This window comes from Nelumbo nucifera, chromosome 7 (assembly GCF_055504915.1).
Source record: "Nelumbo nucifera cultivar China Antique chromosome 7, China Antique-T2T, whole genome shotgun sequence".
Lineage (NCBI taxonomy): Eukaryota > Viridiplantae > Streptophyta > Magnoliopsida > Proteales > Nelumbonaceae > Nelumbo > Nelumbo nucifera.
In genome coordinates, this window is record NC_142655.1 from 52,818,722 (window position 1) to 52,838,155 (window position 19,434).

The following is a 19,434-nucleotide window of genomic DNA, read 5'->3' on the forward strand; positions in this document are numbered from 1 at the left end:
AATCTCTATATGGCTTGAAACAAGCTCCCCAAGCTTAAGGCCATAAAGGGGCTTCTTCAGTTTATAGACTTTCCCTTGCATCCAAGGTTCAAAGTATCAACACGTATCAGCCCGTATCAGCCGATACATATCATTCCGGAACCCCTCCAATACACCCCTACAGTGGATGTATCAAGGGTCTAATAAGTTCAAAGGGTGGAGGAGTTCTAAACCGGCCCCCTGGACTGGTTTGAAAAAAAATAATAAAAGGAAAAAAAAAGCTATCAAAACACCCGATACGCCCCTACCGGTGTATCGGGCGTATCGATATTTTGAACTTTGCTTGCATCTCCTTCCCATACACCCCTAAAGGTAAAGACAAATAGACCTCTTCATGTAAGTCCCCATTCAAGAAAGCATTTTTAACATCGAACTGATGAAGTGGCCAATCAAAAGTAGCAGCTAAAGATAGCAAAACTCAAACTAAAGTCATTTTGGCCATTGGGGCAAAAGTCTCCAAGTAATCAATACCATACATCTGAATGTATCCTTTAGCAACCAAATGGACCTTAAATCTTTCAATAGTACCATATGAATGATACTTGATAGTGAACACCCACTTACAGCCAATCGGTTCCTTTCCCTTGGGCAAATCCACAATTTCCAAGGTACTGTTCTTATGCAAAGCATCTAATTCAATCACCATAGCATCCCTCCATTCTAGTTTGGATAAGGCTTCTAGGACAGATTTGGGAGTCACATGTGTGAAAACAGAGGCAATAAAGGAACAATAGGTAGGGGAAAGAAGGTTGTAGGGCAGGTGTTTGGAAATGCAATGAATCGTACATTTCCGTTTGCCTTTGTGAAGAGCAACAGGGAGATCAAGGTCAGGGAAGGTATCAGAAGTGATAGAAGGGGGCTGACCTGTTACCTCAGTAGTGATGGGAGGTGCAAGAGGCTCATTTGAAGGTGTGGAAATAACCTGCACATCCCTGAGTCTTTGTCTCTGGTACCACCTTTAGACAATAGGATGGGAAGTAACTTTGGGAGGATGAGCATGAGGAGGAGGGGGAGAATGAACATGAGAAGAAGACTCGATGAGAAACTCAATAGAAGACTTAATGGGGATCGAAGGAGGGGTAGAGAGTGACATCGCAAACAACTCCTCTAAATGCTCCCACTAAGGAGAAGCACAAAAGAAAGGAACATACTTAAAAAATGTGACATCTCTGGAAGCAAAGCGAGTGCCACAAATTGGATCAAAACAACAATACTCCTTTTGTGTAGAAGAATATCCCAAAAAGACACTTTTGTGCTTTAGGCTCAAACTTATGTCTCTGATGACTGTGAACATGAACATAATAGGTGCATCCAAGCACTCAAAGAGGAAGAGAGAAGAAATCCTCATTTGGAAATAGGAGGCTAAAGGGGGTTTACAGAACTCGAGAAGGCATCCGGTTTATCAAGTATGTAGTTGTAAAGACAACATACCCCCAAAACTTAACAAGAACATAATAAGCATAAAGGAGACTCCTCGCAACCTCAACTACATGTCCGTTCTTCCTTTCTACCACTCCATTTTGTTGTGGAGTGTAACAACAAGAACTTTGATGAATAACTCCAAAGGTATCAAAGTAGGAGGAAAGGCTCTTCTCAAAATATTCCTTTGCATTATCAAATCAGAATATTTTGATCCGAGTATTAAACTAGGTAAGAATAAGTTCATGAAATTTTTGTACAATATTTGGCACTTCATCCCGAGACCTCATAAGGTAAATCCAAGTGTAACGAGAGAAACCATCAATGAAAATGATGAAATACTTGTAACCCCCCATAAAAGATAAATGATGTGGCCCCCACACATCAGAGTGCACAATATGGAAAGGAGAAACTGATCTTTTATTACTCAATAAAAAAGATTGTCTACAATGTTTTGCAAGTTCACATGACTCACAATGAAGACTCGATACGGATATTCCCTTAAACATTTCTGGAAACAAACGACTTAAAGTTGAAAAAGGCAAATGGCCAAATCTCAAATGACATAACATGGCTCTATCAACTGACTTTAATGAGATAGACTCCAAAGCTACTCCACTAGGTGGTCCAGGAGTTCAATCAAAGATATCCAACAAATATATTCCATTCGCCTCATGGCCACTCCCAATCATCCTCTAAGTTTTCAGGTCCTAAAAAACACAATGAGTAGGAAAGAAGGTAACGATGCAATTCATTGATTTTTTTAAGCTACTACTAGATAAAAGGTTAGTGTTAAGTTTGGGAACATGAAGGACAGAGGACAAAACAAGGGAGTAAGAGGCTCTAACATTCCCTTTGCCAAAGATGGGAGCAAGAGAGCCATCGGCGAAGAAAATTTTCTCTTTACCAGAGTTGATATGAACAGAAAAGGTTAGATATGTTAGTCATATGGTTTGATAGACCAAAATATGTAACCCAAGGAATTCTACAATTACCTGAGGCTGTAGCATGATTTGCAGAAGCACGAATACCTGAATGGGCAAATGCGGATGAAGAGGTGTTGCCTGAGGAGGAAGTTACAACAATAGTCTCCAAGTGATTAATTAACCTCCCATATCTCTCAAATTTTGCCTTCACTGCTACCAGCTGCTCCATAGTAGATTTTTCTTCACTTTCTCTATTTCCACCTTCAGATGTTGTAACAATATTTGCATTCTTGGGCTTTCTAGATTGACCACCTTTCTTAAAGTTGTTTCGAAACCTATCTGGGAGAAGATCTGGATGTAACAACATTTGCCTTCACTACTACCAACTACTCCATAGCAGATTTTTCTTCACTTTCCCTATTTCCACCTTTAGATGTTGTAGCAACATTTGCATTCTTGGGCTTTCCATACTGACCACCTTTCTTAAAGTTGTTGTTCCAAAACCTATCTGAGAGAAGATCTGGATGAAGTTTCCAACAAGTATCCTTAATTTGTTTCGGTTTCTTTCAGTATTCACATATCACCTCTTTCTTCTCAATTGGCCCCTTTGGTTTTATTCCAGCATGTGCAAAATGTTTTGAAGGTGGTGGACCCTATAACTGTACCTGTCACCTGCTCTCTTCACTGCTCACCATAGATATGCCTGAGCAAGTGTTGCTTCATCCTTGGCCAGAATATTTTGTCTCGTAGTATCAAATTTAAGGTTAAGTCCTGTAAGAAACTCAAACACCCTATTTCTTTCCACAAATTTCCTAAATGTCTCTACATCCTTGGTACTCTCCCATACAACTGATTTCATAACATCAATCTCCTGCCATAGTAACTTCAACATCGAGTAGTAGACAACTACACTCTTCTCCCCCTGTTTCAGATTTTTCACATCATTCTTCAGTTTGTAGGCCCTTGCAACATTCAATTTCTGAGAATATGTTTCTATAACACTATCCCAAATCTCCTTGGCTGAAGTCATCCAAAGATAATGTTGACTTATGTGAGGCTGCATAGAATTTACCAACCATCCAATAATTGTGTAGTTATCATGCATCCATTTCTCATATGTAGGATCAATCTCTTGCGGTTTCTCCTTATTGCCCGTGAGAAACCCCAATTTACCTCTACTACAAACATGAATCTTTATAGATTGTGCCCAAGCTAAATAATTTGTTCCGCATCAAGTTTGATTATAGTTACTCTTATCAAAATGGAATCTACGGGACCAACCCCCGACACCGGGATTTGCTTCATCTCACTTCTAGATTGCTCCATTGATCAAACAAAAATAAAAAAAAAAGGTTTTCAAGCTTTATAGACCTAACTGAGGTCAGACCAACACTTAAAAAAACCCAAAGTTAGGGTTTCACTATACCTGGCCTCCAGGGAGAAAGAGAGAAGTAGTCACTCCAACCAGAGCTTCCCAAACCTCTTCCAACTAATACCACCCACTTTTGGAGATCAAAAGGAACCTTCCAAGCCTTGAGAGCCACACCCAAACAGTCTCTTTAACCTACTCTCTAGGGTTTTGGGCAAAAAAATCAGCAGCTCCACTTTCTTGGCAATCCACAGGTAGATTCTAACTCTCCAAACCCTCTACCAACTAGGCATACAAGTTCTTTGAATAATCAACAACTTATCTCTCCATACACTCTTCTAATCGAAAAGTGTATGGGAAAAGAAAAGAAAAAGAAAAGAGGAGGAAGACCTGCTCTGATACCAAGATGTGATTCAGACCAATAAAAAATAGTAAAAATATTTCAGATTATAGTAGAAGAGGAAGAGAAGAAGAAGACAGCAAGAAGAAGGAGGAATGGAGAAGGGAGAAAGGAGTTTGATAATCTCCTCTTTCTCCTCTCTAATATTTTATTAATCTTACTAAGATTACATAAATTACAAGCCTGCCCTTAAGTGGGCATCCACCTCATCAGCATACTTAGAAAACATAAAAAGAATTAAAGGCCCATTAAGAACAAATAACAAGAAAGAACTAATCAATAAGACAGTAATGGGATAGGGCCCATTCGGCCCAGTCTCTCTACAGGAATTACTACTCTCATCATAAAACAATTTTCTGAATAGTTAATAAAATAGTTTACTCACTTCACAAAACTTCATAATCTACAATCCACTACATATAGATACTAAAGTATAGTGTGCCCCCAAACAATATAGGAAATTATTCAACCAAACAAAGGGAAAAGAAAATGTAGTGTGTAGAAGAAATGTGCAGGATACTGATGAAACAGAAATTTACCAGTTGGTGCATGCTCCATTTTGATATGAAAAAATTTTGTTCCCACCCCTCCACAAATGACATTCCATTCAAGAAGGTAGATGTAATATATCCAGGTGCACCTGTTGGTATACAACCATATAAGAATGCTTCTCTCCCTCCCAAAAGAAAAAGGAAAAAAACAAGGGGCTTCTGTGAAACAGATATATAGGCAAGACAAATCGGAATTTCGGGATCTCAAAGACTAAAAGGGAAAACTTAACACCTCTAGAACCTGGTATTTATGCATCATATACTTGTAACTGCAAGACATAAGAGCCCATTTTCATTACTTACCCCGGAATGGTGCAGCAATTGCAATCCAATTCTTCACATATTTCTCAAAAACCTGCAGAAGAACAATAAAATAGAAATTAAAACTTCTTGGTAGAAAACAACAATTGGAGATATGACAATAAGATCAAGAAGGTTCCTAAGTTACAAACATATTCTATAGAAGGCAACAAGTATCACATGAAAGAAGGTTTTTTTTTCGAAGAGTTAATATAACCATACACAACCAGAAGTCATATCAAATGAAAGAAGTTGACATGAGAAATGAAGCTATTACATCACTGTGCAAGCACATGAAACATTTCACCAATAAGCCCCCCATAGAGTGACTTATGATGTTGATCTTTTTCCCTCCAGAAGCATTATAAACTGACTCTAGTTTGGCAGTGAACCGATCCATGGTTTCTTGAAATCTGAAAGAAACATAAAATGTTAAAGACTTCATCTCAGGGGAAATCATCAAATATATGGCAGGACGGAAAAAATGAAAAGAGAGAATCAACACCACTGCAATTTTTTATCAATAGCAATAACATGATCAAAGGATTTCATTTATAATATAATAAAAAACAAAAAAGAAGAAAACCTCATATCAGAAAAATAGCGAGGACACTATAAAGTCATATCAGTATAATGAAGTAAGAGAAATTGAGTGAGTTCATAGTCAAGTCCTTTATTAGAAAACTGTCTAACACTAGAAGCAGCAGCAGTACCCCATACAAAATTGTTTGGAACCCATGGATGAAGTCAGATTTTTTTTAGTTGACCAGTCAAAGATTGCTCTTGTGGTTGGTCAGCCAGAATTGTTTTTCAAGGGCTTCTCGGGTGCAAGCCATATATGCTTTCTATTACCAAATGCCATAAAGCCTCTTTTTCTCTTGGGAACCTCCAAACCCACCTACCCAACAATGCCAAATTCTTTTCCTAGATCCTACCTATTTTTAACCCACCCAACTCTTTTGATTGGCATGCCTCCTCCCATTTCAAAAGAAGACTACTTTTGTTCTCTCCTGGATCCCACAAGAAATCCCTAATGACTTTCCAATCCTCTTCTCCACACTCACTGGGATTTTAAAAACTGACAAAAAGTAGACTAGCAGATTAAAAATATAGATACAACAAGGAGATGTCGGCAAAAATATAGATACAACAAGGAGGGGGGGTCAGCAACACAAAATTGATCGTTAGATTAAAAATATAGATACAACGAGGAGATGTCGGCAAAAATATAGATACAACAAGGAGGGGGGGTCAGCAACACAAAATTGATTGTTAGATTAAAAATATAGATACAACAAGGAGATGTGGGCAAAAGACAAAAAGCCCAATCAGAAACTATTCACTATTTACATCAATGCCCAGAACATAGATTGTCTCTGAATTCCTTGCTTTGCTAGACCATCAGCCGAACTGTTTGCAGATCTCCTAATCCCCTTATTTGGATTATCATGTCTTTAGAAATCTGCTTGAAGTGCCTAAATTCATTCCTTAACTTCCATATGATGTCATCCCCCTTTTTAAGGCAGCCCACAACTACTTTTGAATCACTTTCAATAATCAGCTTATCAACCCCCATTTCTTTAGCTTTCTCTACTCTGTAGACTGCTGCCAATAATTCTGATCTCACCACATCTCCATTTTGTTTTTTTTTAAAGAATCAGAATAAAAATTTCATTAAAATAGAAAAGAGTCATACGACCCAGGGGGTGTTAAGATTACAAGACTAGAATTATTGGCAGTCTTGTAATCTTAACAAGCTGATTACATTACACTAGAAAAACCAGTGAAAACAGAACTGATCAAGATTACAAGACTGTAACTCGAACATTCCAAAAATTCTCCCCCATCTCTGTTCTGCTAGTTTGAATGAAGTTCAGATGCACCAGGACCCAATCTGACAGATTTACAATCAATGCTAAAAGACCTTCAATGTTCTTCTGTTTGTTCTCAAATAATCTTCTATTTCCCTCATTCCATAAGACCCAGCAGTCTGCAAGAGGGATACAGCTCCATACGATCTTTGCTTTCTTGCACCCCTTAAAACTTGGCCAGGAGGAAAATAACTCTTCCATAGACGAAGGCTGAAATAAGTCAATTCCAAATAAAAAGTAGAAGAAACTCCAAATGATATGAGCCATCTTGCATGTGTAGAACAGGTGGAAAGCTGTTTCCTCATCCAAACAGCAAAGATAAAATAAACTTGCCATGTAGAAACCTCTATTCTTCAGGTGGTCTGAAGTTAAAATACTGTCCAGCGACACTAACCAAGCGAAGGCCTCCACCCTAGGAGGGATAGGATTCCCCCACACTCCCTCCACCTGATCCACAGTCATCTGCTCCCTTATCAGAGCCAAGTAAAAGGATTTCACAGTGAAAATCCCATTTTTGCATTCTTTCCACCACAATCTGTCTCTAGCAGCAGTAGAAATATCAACCATGGTTTCAAATGTCGCCAAATGTCGCTTATGTCGCCCAACATATGTCGATGTCGAGGCTCACCGACATGAAAATGGATGGTAATATAAAAATTACATTATGCCGGTCGACATTTCCTATATTTTGGAAATATCGACCAAATCGGTCCAAATAACCAAAAAAATACACTTTTTCCTATTATGTCAACAAGATGTCGACTAATGTACATTAAAAATATAATATATTAGTATATTATATTAATATAATACAGTATATTAATAAAGATTATTCCATTGATAATTTCTATTTAATATTTCAAATAAAATATTTATAAAACAGAATTAACAAAATATAAAAACAAAAGAATAAATTAATTACTTTATAATATAAAACATAAAATATTTTTCAAGTAATAAAATATTAACTAGTTAGTATTTTTTTAAATATTTATTAAAATCAGAAAATGTTTATTAAATTTTATAATAAATCATATTCTACATTTAATACAAAAAATCAGAATAAATTTAATTTATTATAAATTTAGTATTAAAAATCATAATAAATTCATTAAGTTTTATAAGAAATCAGAATTTATCATAATCTTAATACTACAAAAAGGAGAATCAGTTTATTAAATTTATAATAAAACATAATGTATTATAACTTTAATATTTTAAAAAATCAGAATAAATGTATTTCTATTTACTAGTGCAAAATAATTATATTAGAATTTATAATAAATCAGAATTAAAAATAGGAAAAGAAAATATCAGATAACCTTGTAAAAACATCAAAATGCATAATAAATCAGTAAGTTGTCATTTACTAATTTGTTATTGATCTTAGTTTCTTAGCTTTATATAATGGTTGGGAATAAGATAATAGTCTAGAAATATGTATTAATGCTTCTTTTATCATTTTACAAAATATCTTTGCATATTTCCACAATGTCTCTAACATTTACAATATTTCCCCTCGACATTTCCGACATATGTCCTATATTTTGGTAAGCGACATTTCCATCGGCATCGACGTTTTAAACCTTGATATCAACCTATTGCAGCTTTTCTAACAGAAGTATACATTCCTCAACTTCCTAATCTCTCAACAGCCTTCTAAACTTTGGGCTCCACACCAATTGGTCTCCTCTCATCTCAAAGCATTGATCCACCCTCAACTGCTAATCAAAGAGTCTGTAAAGTCTTGGACAAACCTCCCTTAGCTTCCCAACCACATCTCCATATTGAATAGGCCCCGAGTACTGTAGAGATAATGGGCCGAATGGGCCTTAGTTTCTTTTTTTTTCTTTAAGTTATGCTTATGACTTGTGTTAGCAGGTAGTGAGCCTTAGTTATGGGCCTGTTTTATTGTTTTTTATTGCTGTCTTTAGTGGACGCCCTACTAAGGGCACCACACATAATTGTCCTTATTTTTTACAACAAAAGAATAAAAGAAATCATTGGGGGCTGAAGAGAGGGTTTTAGAACAACTCTCTCTTCTTCCTTTTCTTCAATCTTCTTCCTCCATCACTTCTCTCTCTTCAAAGTTCAATCTCCTTTTCTCCTATTTCTTTTCTTTTAATTTAAATTATTGCAGGTGTGATTTACAACTTGGTATTAAAGCAAGTTCTCACCTTCTTTTCTTTCTTCTCTCTTTGCCCATACACAGTGTGTATGGAGAATTGATTCGCTGATTAAGGAGCAGCTTATGTAGCCCAATTGGGAGGGATTTTTGGAGAGATTTTGTGAAGTTTTTAATCCCCAGTTGAATCCCAAGGCAGGTTCTTGGAGATTTTTCCCAAAAACCCTAGATAACTGGAGAAAACTAGTTACAAGTCCTAGAGACACACTGAATCTAGCGCTGGACATCAAAGGGTAGCCTTTTGATTTTCATTAAGGGTGATTTGAGTTGAACAAGGTTCTAGAACCACTGGTAGAAGCGGTTGAACCTTCTCCTCTTCTCCCCTTCAGGTGGGTCCTGTGAAACTCTAGATTTGGTTGTTTAAAGAGTAGTTTTTTGCTTAGGATAGCAATTCTAACTCAGTTGAGACTTATTTTGATCGCTGTTTCACTCAATGGAGCAAACTGGAGGAGAAACCAAATATCCCATAGATTCCAAGTTTGGACATGGGGGCTTAATGGAGAATCTTTTTGGGGCAGTGACCATTGTGAAGCTGGATGGGACCAATTATTTAGCCTGGTCTCAGTCTATTAAGATACATGTGTGTAGTAGAGGGAAATGGGTTATATCACCAGAAGCAAGAAGAAACCAAGGGAGGCTAACCCTACCTATGATTGGTTAGTGAATTCTATGCAGCCACATATTAGCCAGCACTACTTGCGGATGGAAACTACAGAAGAGGTGTGGGATAATGTCATAGAGATTTTTTCCCAAAAGTTGAATGTTGTTCGGGCTTACAAATTAAAGAATGATGTGAATAATCTAAGAGAAGGGGAGAAGCCCTTAGCTGTTTACTTTATGCTAAAATCTCTTTGGCAAGAGATTGATTTGATGGAGATTATGCTTTGGAGGTGTATAAAGGATGCTGAAACACATAGGAAGTTGGTGGAAAGAAATCGGGTTTTTGAGTTCCTTAACAAACTCAACCCGGAGTATGATATTGTGAGACAAAATGTTTTGGCGAAGGATGATGTGACTTTATCTCAAGATTATGCTATGGTGAGTAGTGAGGAGAGCAAGAGACAAATTCAGTCTGTAGAGCCACAGATGGATCACTATGCTAATGCCAGGATGAAACCGAAGGTCAACACTAGGATGAAAGATGTTTGTGAATACTATAAGAAGCCTAAACATACTAAAGACACTTGTTGGAAGTTGCATCCAAAGCTTATACCGGCCAATCTCAAAAATGCAAACAATGGAAAAATGAATGAAAATATTAAAGGTGGAAATACAAATGTAGCCACCTCATCACATAGTGAACAGGGGGCATAGTGCTGAGAAGTCAGTGGGAGAGCAACTAGCAGCCACCAGGGCTGAGTATGAGAAGTATGGCCAAATAATTAGTCACCTGGAGCTACTACTACATCACCTACTTCATCAGAGACAGTTCCCTCTTCATCCGCATATGCCCATTCAGGTATTTGTGCTACTGCGAATCATGCTTCTATCTCAGGTAATCGTAGGATCCCTTAGATAATTGATTTTGGTGCCTCTGACCACATGACTAGTGTGTCCCTTTATTTTCTACTTACCAGCTTTTATCTAGCCGAGATAAGATCACCCTTGTTGATGGCTCTCTTGCTCCTATCTCTAGCAAGGGAAACATCAGAGCTTTAGACACCCTCACCTTATCCTTAGTTCTTCATGTTCCTAAATTAAACACTAATTTGCTTTCAATTAGTAATTTGACAAAATCTTTGAATTGCAGTATGACAATTTTCCCTTCTTACTATGTTTTTTAGGACATGGACTCTCAGAAGGTGATTGGGAATGGCCATGAGGTGAATGGGATATACCTACTGGGCATGCCTAGAAGTCAAGTATCACCTCTGATAGCAGCTTTTGGTTCAAATGTGTCAAAGTCAATCAGCCGTATTATGTAAAGTCATTATCATTTGGGTCATATTTATTTTTCTTTGTTGAATCTGTTGTTTCCAGTTTTATTTAAAGAAACTAAGTTGTCAAGTCTACATTGTGACCCATGCGAGTTTTCAAAGTCAAGATTAAGAGTTGCAATGATCTCTTCCTCTGAAAGCTTCTCAAACACGACACTATCTATGCTGGACTGGCCATCAGAATCTTCTTCCAGGTCACAGTCTACCCAGCCCTCATCGGTACCCTCCTTCTCCTCGTTGCAATCTCTAGTGTACCTGGGATTTGGCCGGTCCTGTGATGACCATCCCTCCTAGGTATATCAGAATCTTGGTGAGAAACTCACTGTAAGGAACTTATGTTCTGCTCTATCCGCTTGGTAGACCCTTGAGCACCCCCAAAAGCCTTCTTCAAAGAAGAAGATAGACGATTTCTAGCGTCTATAGTCCCCAATAACTTCCCCTGATGCATGTGCTCACTTAAACAGTCATTGGGTTTCAACCCTGTGTTTGAACCGGTCGGTCCTCCTACTGGTTCAGATAGACCGGTCTGCACCAACCCTTTGTCTAGTCCACCCCCCTTCTTAACCACGTCAGCAAATGAAGCCTGGGCCCCTAAAATTCCACTTGATTTAAAAAATTTAAATTTTTTTCTTTTAATAGCTTGCGTGTCTTTTGGATTTCTCCCACTGACTTTCCAGCTTCCCCTTATGCCCAGCACTGATCTTCGATCTTTCTCTCCACCACCTGTGTGCCCCATGTAGTCCAGCCCTCCACGTCAGCATCGTCTCCTACCTTGGCTCTTCGTCCCCAGAGCTCCACCTCTACCTCTGAGACCAGCCAAACTCTAAACCAAGCTCTATCAGCAAGAACCTCAATTGTTCTTGGGAGCGATTCTGGTTTCACCCCAACAATCCTAACCTCCGCAGCAAAGTCTTGCAACTGGAATTCCTCCATTGCCCCACCCAACAGCTTCACTATATTTCCCAGATTTGATTCATTCAAGAGATGAAAGGGAAGTCCTACCAGTTTTAGCAGGAAGCTACCACAAGTATGTTCCATCTCATTACACAACGGCTTCCAATTCTGGACTTGGACCATACCTTCTTCACATTCAAATGTTGTAAAGCCCTGTTTACCTCGTTATCAATTCTTAACACCGCCTTCCTGCCTGAGAATGGTTTCAGAGCAACCTCAGTTTCCAGATTCAAGTTATGCACCACTGATTTTAGTACCTTCCTCCAATCCTGTACATCCTTGTTAACTGTTATCACCATTCTCCTCTCCCAATCGCCTTGCTCACCCTCAAACCACAATTTCATTCCTCTATTAGAGATCAGTATTGTGTCTCCACAGCTAAAGGAGCTCTGATTTAATGGCTGGCTCGAACATTTAAGAGGGCTATCTTTGGTACTTTGTTCTTGCTCCTGCTCCAAGTGTCTGTCAACAGAGATAAGAAACTGCTGCAACTCATCTGCAAAAACCATCCAACCTTGTGTCTGCTTCCCTTCCGGTAAACAGACCATTTGTTATGGTAATGAACCAGCCTTTCCCGTTGCGCCTCAGCTCCACTTCGTACTTCTTCTTTTCCAGCTCTAATACATTTTTCCAACCTACTGTCCTAAACAATTGTAGTACACCATCGATAAAGCCCTTCAACCATAACACTGCTTCCTCAAACAAAAGTATCATCGCCTTCCTGTCTTCCCTAACTTTTAGCAGATTCTTACCTCTGGCCCTTCCACTCTCGATTAAAATTTTCTTCGCTTCAATGTTCAGTTCAGACTTCCACCTATTCACCGCCTGAAAATCTTCATCGCCTTGCCTCTCCATCACCTTTAACTTCTTCTTGAGGATCATCTATTAGTTCAGAGCAACTTTAGACAAGCCATGAACAAGCTACATCTGAAATTAGGCAATTCAGACTAGCTAAAACAACGTGAACACCAACCAGAGGCAACTAAGCTGTAAATAGTTCATAGTACACAGCTAATTTTGTTATTTTGTAGTTCAGACCATGATCCTCCCACCCCTGATTCTCCTTTCCAGCAAGGATACAAATAATCTGCCTTTTTCCCAATCCAAACAGTTCAATCAGTTGGATGAACTCTACCTTGTCATTTTTCTTCTTCTCCACTATGATTTTTTTCTTTGGCATACAAAGTTCCCCTTTCCAACCTGTCTCTGTAATGACAAATAATATGCCATCAAAGAATCCTTTGAACCAGCTTGAATCCTCCCTACTTAAGATCACCGCAAATTGTTTGTCCTCTTCGATTTTTACCGCCAACCCTCCACCTAGTTCTTCCAACAGAAATTTCTTCTTCTCTACACCTAGGAATTTCTTCCACCTAGTCGTCAGAACAAACTTCTCCTCCATGTTCTTTCCCGCATTCAACTAGGGGCTTCCACAAGGCTAATCTCTTGACAAACTTTTCAATGATGCCCTCCCAAAAAGACGCATCTCTAGGATTACCCCCCCAACAGAAGCCCTGGGTATTTAACTAGCCAATCTCGAATTTCACAACCGAAGATGGCCACAGACCACCCTCTCCAACCTAATATCCATCAACCTGCATTTCCCTAAATCAATTTTCAACCCTGTTTCCCTCTCAACTATCTCTAGAATCTGCCTCAAAGCCTTCACATCTTGAATTTCCCTAAATTCCCCCAAGATCAAGGTATCATCTACAAACTGTAAGTGGGACACCACTTGGATTTCTCCCCCACTCTAAAACCTTGAAAGATATTTCTCTCACCATCCTTCTTCAAAAGTTTACTAAATATCAGCCACTAAAGTGAATATCATAGGTGACAATGGGTCCCCCTTCCAAGTGCCCCTTGTTGCCTCAAAGAAATCTCTTGGGAAGCCATTAATGAGGTTTGAGAAATGGGTAGTCTTCAAGCACCCCATAATCCATTTATCCATCTTTGACCAAAACCCATTTTCCCCAAGACCCACTGGAGAAAACCCCAATCAACATGAACATAAGCGTTTTCCAATCCAATTGAAAAACAAATCCTTTCCTTCCTGACTTTCTAATATTTTCCATTGCCTCATCATAAATCAAGGTTTAGTCCAAAGTATGCTGATCCTTTACAAATGCCCCTTGTTCTTTTGATACCACCAAATGAAGCACTTAAATCTGGTAGATGGCACTTTGGCCACAATCGTGTACAAACTTGTAGTTAGACTAATGGGTCTAAACTCATTTGTAAAGGTAGCCCCAACACATTTCAGAATTAAAGAGGCAAAAGTTACATTCATCCCTTTTCCCACCTTCCCCTTCTATAAAACTCTTCAAAAGCTGGTTTTAGATCCTCTTGAATTATTTGCCAACATTCATGGAAGAAGACCATAGTGAATAAGTGAAATCATCTTGTCCGGGTTTTAAGCTATAATGTTATGGAGCACACTGTACAAATACCATGCAATATCCAGTGTCATTTTATCATTAATTAACTAAATTAGAAACCTTTCCTTTACTAGAGTAAGATTCCTAAACCTAAACCCTAATCTCAAACACCCCTTCATTTAAAAAACCACTTTCCTTTGAATTGTAATTAGTTTTTCCTCACTTTTTGCACCAATCTGCCTATATTTAGCCAAATTTCCCCATTGGCCTAATATTAATAATTGATAGCTTCTCTATTTTTTTTTTGGTAAATTGATAAGTTCTCTAATAACATACAATAAAATAAGCACAAATGCATGGAAAATAAAGTCCTTTTAACTAGTCAATGCTAAATTTGCATCCTTGGAAAAACCGTTCTGTCCAAGACCAAAATTATCGTAAATTATCATCATCTGTGAAAAAAAAAACTTTAAATACTTTCTTAAGTACAATTCATACAGATTATCTGTCAAAGATCATTTTGCCTTCATTTTCTCATATAAGTACAAAATGTTTTTTTAATGTATAGAATTGTGTTCAACTTATACAGCAGAATAAAGTCTTTCTAACTGACCATTATAGTAAATTATCAAGTTGCATTTAGAGAGTTGCATACCTATTACTTTGGCGGAAATCATAACCAAATCCAAATAATGTTTTTCCCTCTTGAAAACCCCACTTTATCATTTCCACTATCATGTCATGGAAATAATAAACACATTCACGTCCAATAATCTGCAAAACATAAATTAGTTCAAAATTCGTAACATAATATAAAATATTTAACCATTTCACTTTTACTGATTGTTGGAAGGATTGGAAGTTGGTAGCAAGTTGTTCCTCCTACAAGGGAAGGGAAGTGACTAGCTGGGTCCCCCCTCCTCTTGGCTCTTGGAAGCTGAATTTTGATGGGAGTAGCCAGGGTAACCTGGGTCCTCTGGGATGGGAGGTATACTGAGGAATGAGGCTGGAGAGGTTGTCTTAATCTACTCTGGCCCTTTAGGAGTTGGGAACTCTATCTGGGCAGAACTGTTAGCTGCAATACAAGGAATACTTCTTGCAAAAGAAGTGGGCATGGAGCAGCTTCTGATTGAAGGAGACTCTAAGACAGTGGTGGACTGGTTAAATAATCCGGAGGATGTCACTTGAGGCTACAAAAATGAGTTAAAGAAATTCAAATGGCTGACAAGAAATATGTCTATAACAGTAAATGGGTAGGGAGATCAGCTAATGCTTTTGCTGATGTCTTGGCAAAACAAGGGATAAATAGGGAAACATTGTTCTGGGCACAATTGTAACTATTGTTTTAATTGCAACACTCATGTTTTCTCTGTGTAGTTTGTGTATTTGCTGTTTGGAGAGGCTGCTCCTTGTGCCTCTAAGGGGATTTTCTTGTATCTATTCATTATTTTAATGGAATTGATGTTATTTATCAAAAAAAAAAACATAATATAAAATATTAAATCAATGTTGGCAGAATCTTAAAACACAGTTTCAGTAGGTTTTAGTTAAAAGAAGGATATTTAAAAGAGGAAAGTCATGTAAAACTCCTAACTTCTCAAGAACTTAATATTTAAAATCCTTCATTCCATTCTACTTTGGCACCCAAATTTCATAAAACCACTTTCTTTGTGCATGTATAGATAAGGGGTGGGGTTTATAATTTATCCATTTTTGACATGTTTGGGACAAGCTAAAGCTTTTCAAGAGAGGAGTAAGTGCAGTGCGTAGAGCTGCCAATAAGCTATCTGATTAACTTGCAAGAGAAGGTAATTGCAATCTCAAGCTTGCACAGGAGGCCCAGGCAGAGGGATGCATTTGTAAGGACTTTCTTGTTTGACACCTGTATTCTCTGATGCGATTATGATTATGAATTTCCAGCTATTGTTTGCTCACTTATTAGATTGTTCACCATTTTGAACCTAGATTACTTCTCTTATGAACTCCATCAAGCTCAACTCCAATGTATGTTTTCTGACTAAGCTTATACCCTCTGTGAATTTGAGCTGCTTTTATGGTTGGCAATAGGAAAATTTACTAACTTGTGTAAAAATGATATATACTATAGAATGTGCAAAGCACCCATATTGGAAATTTAGGCTAGCAACTGCTAATTAAACCCTTTTACAAACATTTTACATAGCAAATTTGAGATACTTTTTTAAATAGTAATGGTGAAACAACCCCATTGCAAGGTGTTCTGACTTCTGAGTGATGATATCTTATTCTTCTTACAAGGTCCCAGACTTCCCCATTCTAACAGTTACAGGAGATTACCAGATAGGCTGTGGAAGGAGACTTGAATTTGGGGATTAGGTGGCTTCTAAGCAAGTTTGGAGAGTCATGAAGATTGATGCATTTTATTAGGGATATCCGCTTGTCTGCTAGTTTTTATATCTCCCCTTTAAAGCCAAGGTCAACCAAATCTACATCTGACAACCTCATACAGACGGGGTGCATTGGAACCCTTTGCATTACAACTTGTAAAACCAGGTTAGCTCTTTTTTCAAGGCTTTACGAAACATCGGTTATTGAGCCTATGGTTTCATTTGCACTATAGATGCCTATGATTTTAATCAAGTTGCATTATTTCTTGATCCCTTATTTTTTTAATAAACTTGTTATTCATCATCAAATAACAAGTTTCTTTCTTGATTTTAATCAAGAAAGAAAGAAAGAAATGATAGATTGGCCAACATGAGAATGCAGGTTCGAGTCTGAAAGTGGCCACTTTGTGCAAAAAATGTCAAAGGTTTACCCCCTTCCAAGACCCCAGATAGCTGGGACTAACATTGGTTGGTAATGAGCTTGGTTATAACAAGCTAAAAACTTATTAGTTGTGATCTGAAAAGTCTTTGACTTAAGCTAGTCTACAAAATGTAGCCTCTATTCCTTAAAAATCAACAAAACTCATGTTCTCACAAATAAAACCAATGACAAAAAACAGAATTAGAAGAATTCACATTGGCACCCCTCGGAGCACATCCCACAACACATCCAAATCGTGCATTGGGAACACCTCCCCATGACAAGTATGGGAGATGTTCCCAATGCACACTGAAATGTGCTTGTGGAGTAAGTGTGGGGCATGCTCTGTTGGGAACCACTCCAAACTCGAATTAGAATCAATTCCTACTTATCAAGTATAAGTGTTTGAGTGTTTTTACATAATAGTACCATGTCAGGGTCCAAGACGTCAATTGCATACAACCCGTATCTGTCTTCAGGCACAACAATTCTTGTTTTTGAATCCAAAGAAACTGTTTCCCCTGTTCCATGGAATTAATAAACATTTAGAGCATCTTGGAGTTGAAAATAATAATGAACCGCTCATCTCTTATCTAAAATAAATTGCCAATGGAAAAGAACTATTAAGAGAAATACCATGATTAGAAAACTATATTTACATATTAATTCAATAGTCAACAATTAAAGCATGCATACACGGTACCCATAAAGAAGGAACCATTCAATTCAACAAAGCAATAGAGTGAGTATGAAAGCATTACAGCAACAGTAAATTCCTTTCAAGGATATCATGTACATACTGAGCTTATACATAATGCATCATGAGCTAAAAGGTGCTCTATTTAGACTATGTTTGGATTCGATTAGAAGCAGAATGCAATCCCCCTCCCTCCCCTAATTCAGCTGAATCAAGATAACTACCCTCCCTACCCCAACCCCAGACAAGGATGGAAATCAAGCTGCCCAATCAGCACGTTTCTTGATTATGCTCTCTTTTCAGACCCATACTACAAAATCCAGAAACTTGTGGAATTGTAGGGCAAAATCCTCCCCCGATCTTGTTTTCACTGCCACCCAAACTTTCCCTTCTATCTTTAAATTGTAAGGCAAGCCATGGGTGCATGAGCTGAACTTAATTCCCGATGATAGCATTAACCAAAGGAAGCAACCTGTCTCTACCGAAGAATATAGAAACAGGACTATTGGATCAATCCCCTTGACTTAATTAGCTGAGATATCGCATAATCTGCAGTTGTAACTAAAACTCACTAAGGATTTTATTTCCGCACTTCAACTGAGAAATTACGCCTTCTATTTGCAATTTTGCCTTCCTTAAATGAAGCATTTCAAACTCAATAATTCAGAAAGTCTTTTCCCTAATAAACCGTACCAGTAGAAGGATCAAAACGGGACCATAGCTTCGTCCTGAATGTGTAATCAGCAGCAAGAAGCCGAACCCAGACTCGCTCCGTTTTACCATTATCGTCTTCAGCATTCAGGATTGAACCAGCAATTCCAGGAACCAACAGGACCGGGTCAAGATCAGGGTTAACATAAGGCTGAGGCGGTGGCTTCTTAAGGATCCGCAAGAGCAACTCCACTGACTGAAGAAGATCATCCATTGCAACTGCCATCTCCAATTGAAACCCTATAACCCCCAAGATTTCTCAGAATTTTCAAACAAGACAACGAAATTCAGTAAAATCCGAGAATAAAAGTTTGAAATCTTCAAGGTGTTTAGAAATTCTGAGCTACAATAGAATTCAAATTCGTAAGAAGGAAGAGAGAAATGGAGGAATATTTCAGGGTTTCAGAGCGGAGGTTGCCGTCGGCGACTCAAGGTGGTTGAGTGAGTCGTAAAGCAAAAGAAACAGCAAGGCTTCCTCAGTCGACAACGTTGTCCGAGAAGAAAGAACACTAAAAACAACAAATTATATGTATCCAAATAGACCATCTATAACCGTCCGATTGGAACGAACCAAACCAATTATCCCAATCGACGGTTTCCAGAGTCGATATTACCTATATAACAGACAATCGGAACTCGTAAAAGATGAGTCAACAAAGTAACTGGAGGCTAAGAAGTGAAACACGTGGAAACATCGGCAGATCTACGATACCTAATTAAATCTCATCCGTTAATTGGAGAGACATGTTGACGAGCTATCAAAAAACGTTGGGCTCCGTACGCATCAGATCATGTACGTATAACCTTGATTCGTTCATAATCGAATTTGAATCGAATCTTATCCGTACTATTCCTTTTTATTCAATACGATTAATAAATTAATCCAAATTCTTAAAATTTTGGATGATGA

The 19,434-nt window shown here is 38.1% G+C and overlaps 1 protein-coding gene across 1 annotated transcript in view; it reads right to left on the bottom strand.

Moving 5' to 3' along the window:
* Positions 1 to 19,047, bottom strand: part of LOC104610980 (alpha/beta-Hydrolases superfamily protein) — a 37,029-nt gene extending 17,982 nt beyond the window's left edge. The window contains exons 1-6 of the mRNA XM_010277858.3: positions 18,507 to 19,047; positions 17,546 to 17,637; positions 14,985 to 15,103; positions 5,282 to 5,417; positions 5,008 to 5,059; positions 4,693 to 4,793 (exon numbers count right to left, since the gene is read on the bottom strand). Of these exons, the coding sequence (XP_010276160.1) occupies positions 4,693 to 4,793; positions 5,008 to 5,059; positions 5,282 to 5,417; positions 14,985 to 15,103; positions 17,546 to 17,637; positions 18,507 to 18,750 (744 nt within the window). The 5' untranslated portion in view covers positions 18,751 to 19,047. The remainder of the gene's footprint in view (positions 1 to 4,692; positions 4,794 to 5,007; positions 5,060 to 5,281; positions 5,418 to 14,984; positions 15,104 to 17,545; positions 17,638 to 18,506) is intronic.
* Positions 19,048 to 19,434: the final 387 nt, after the last annotated feature.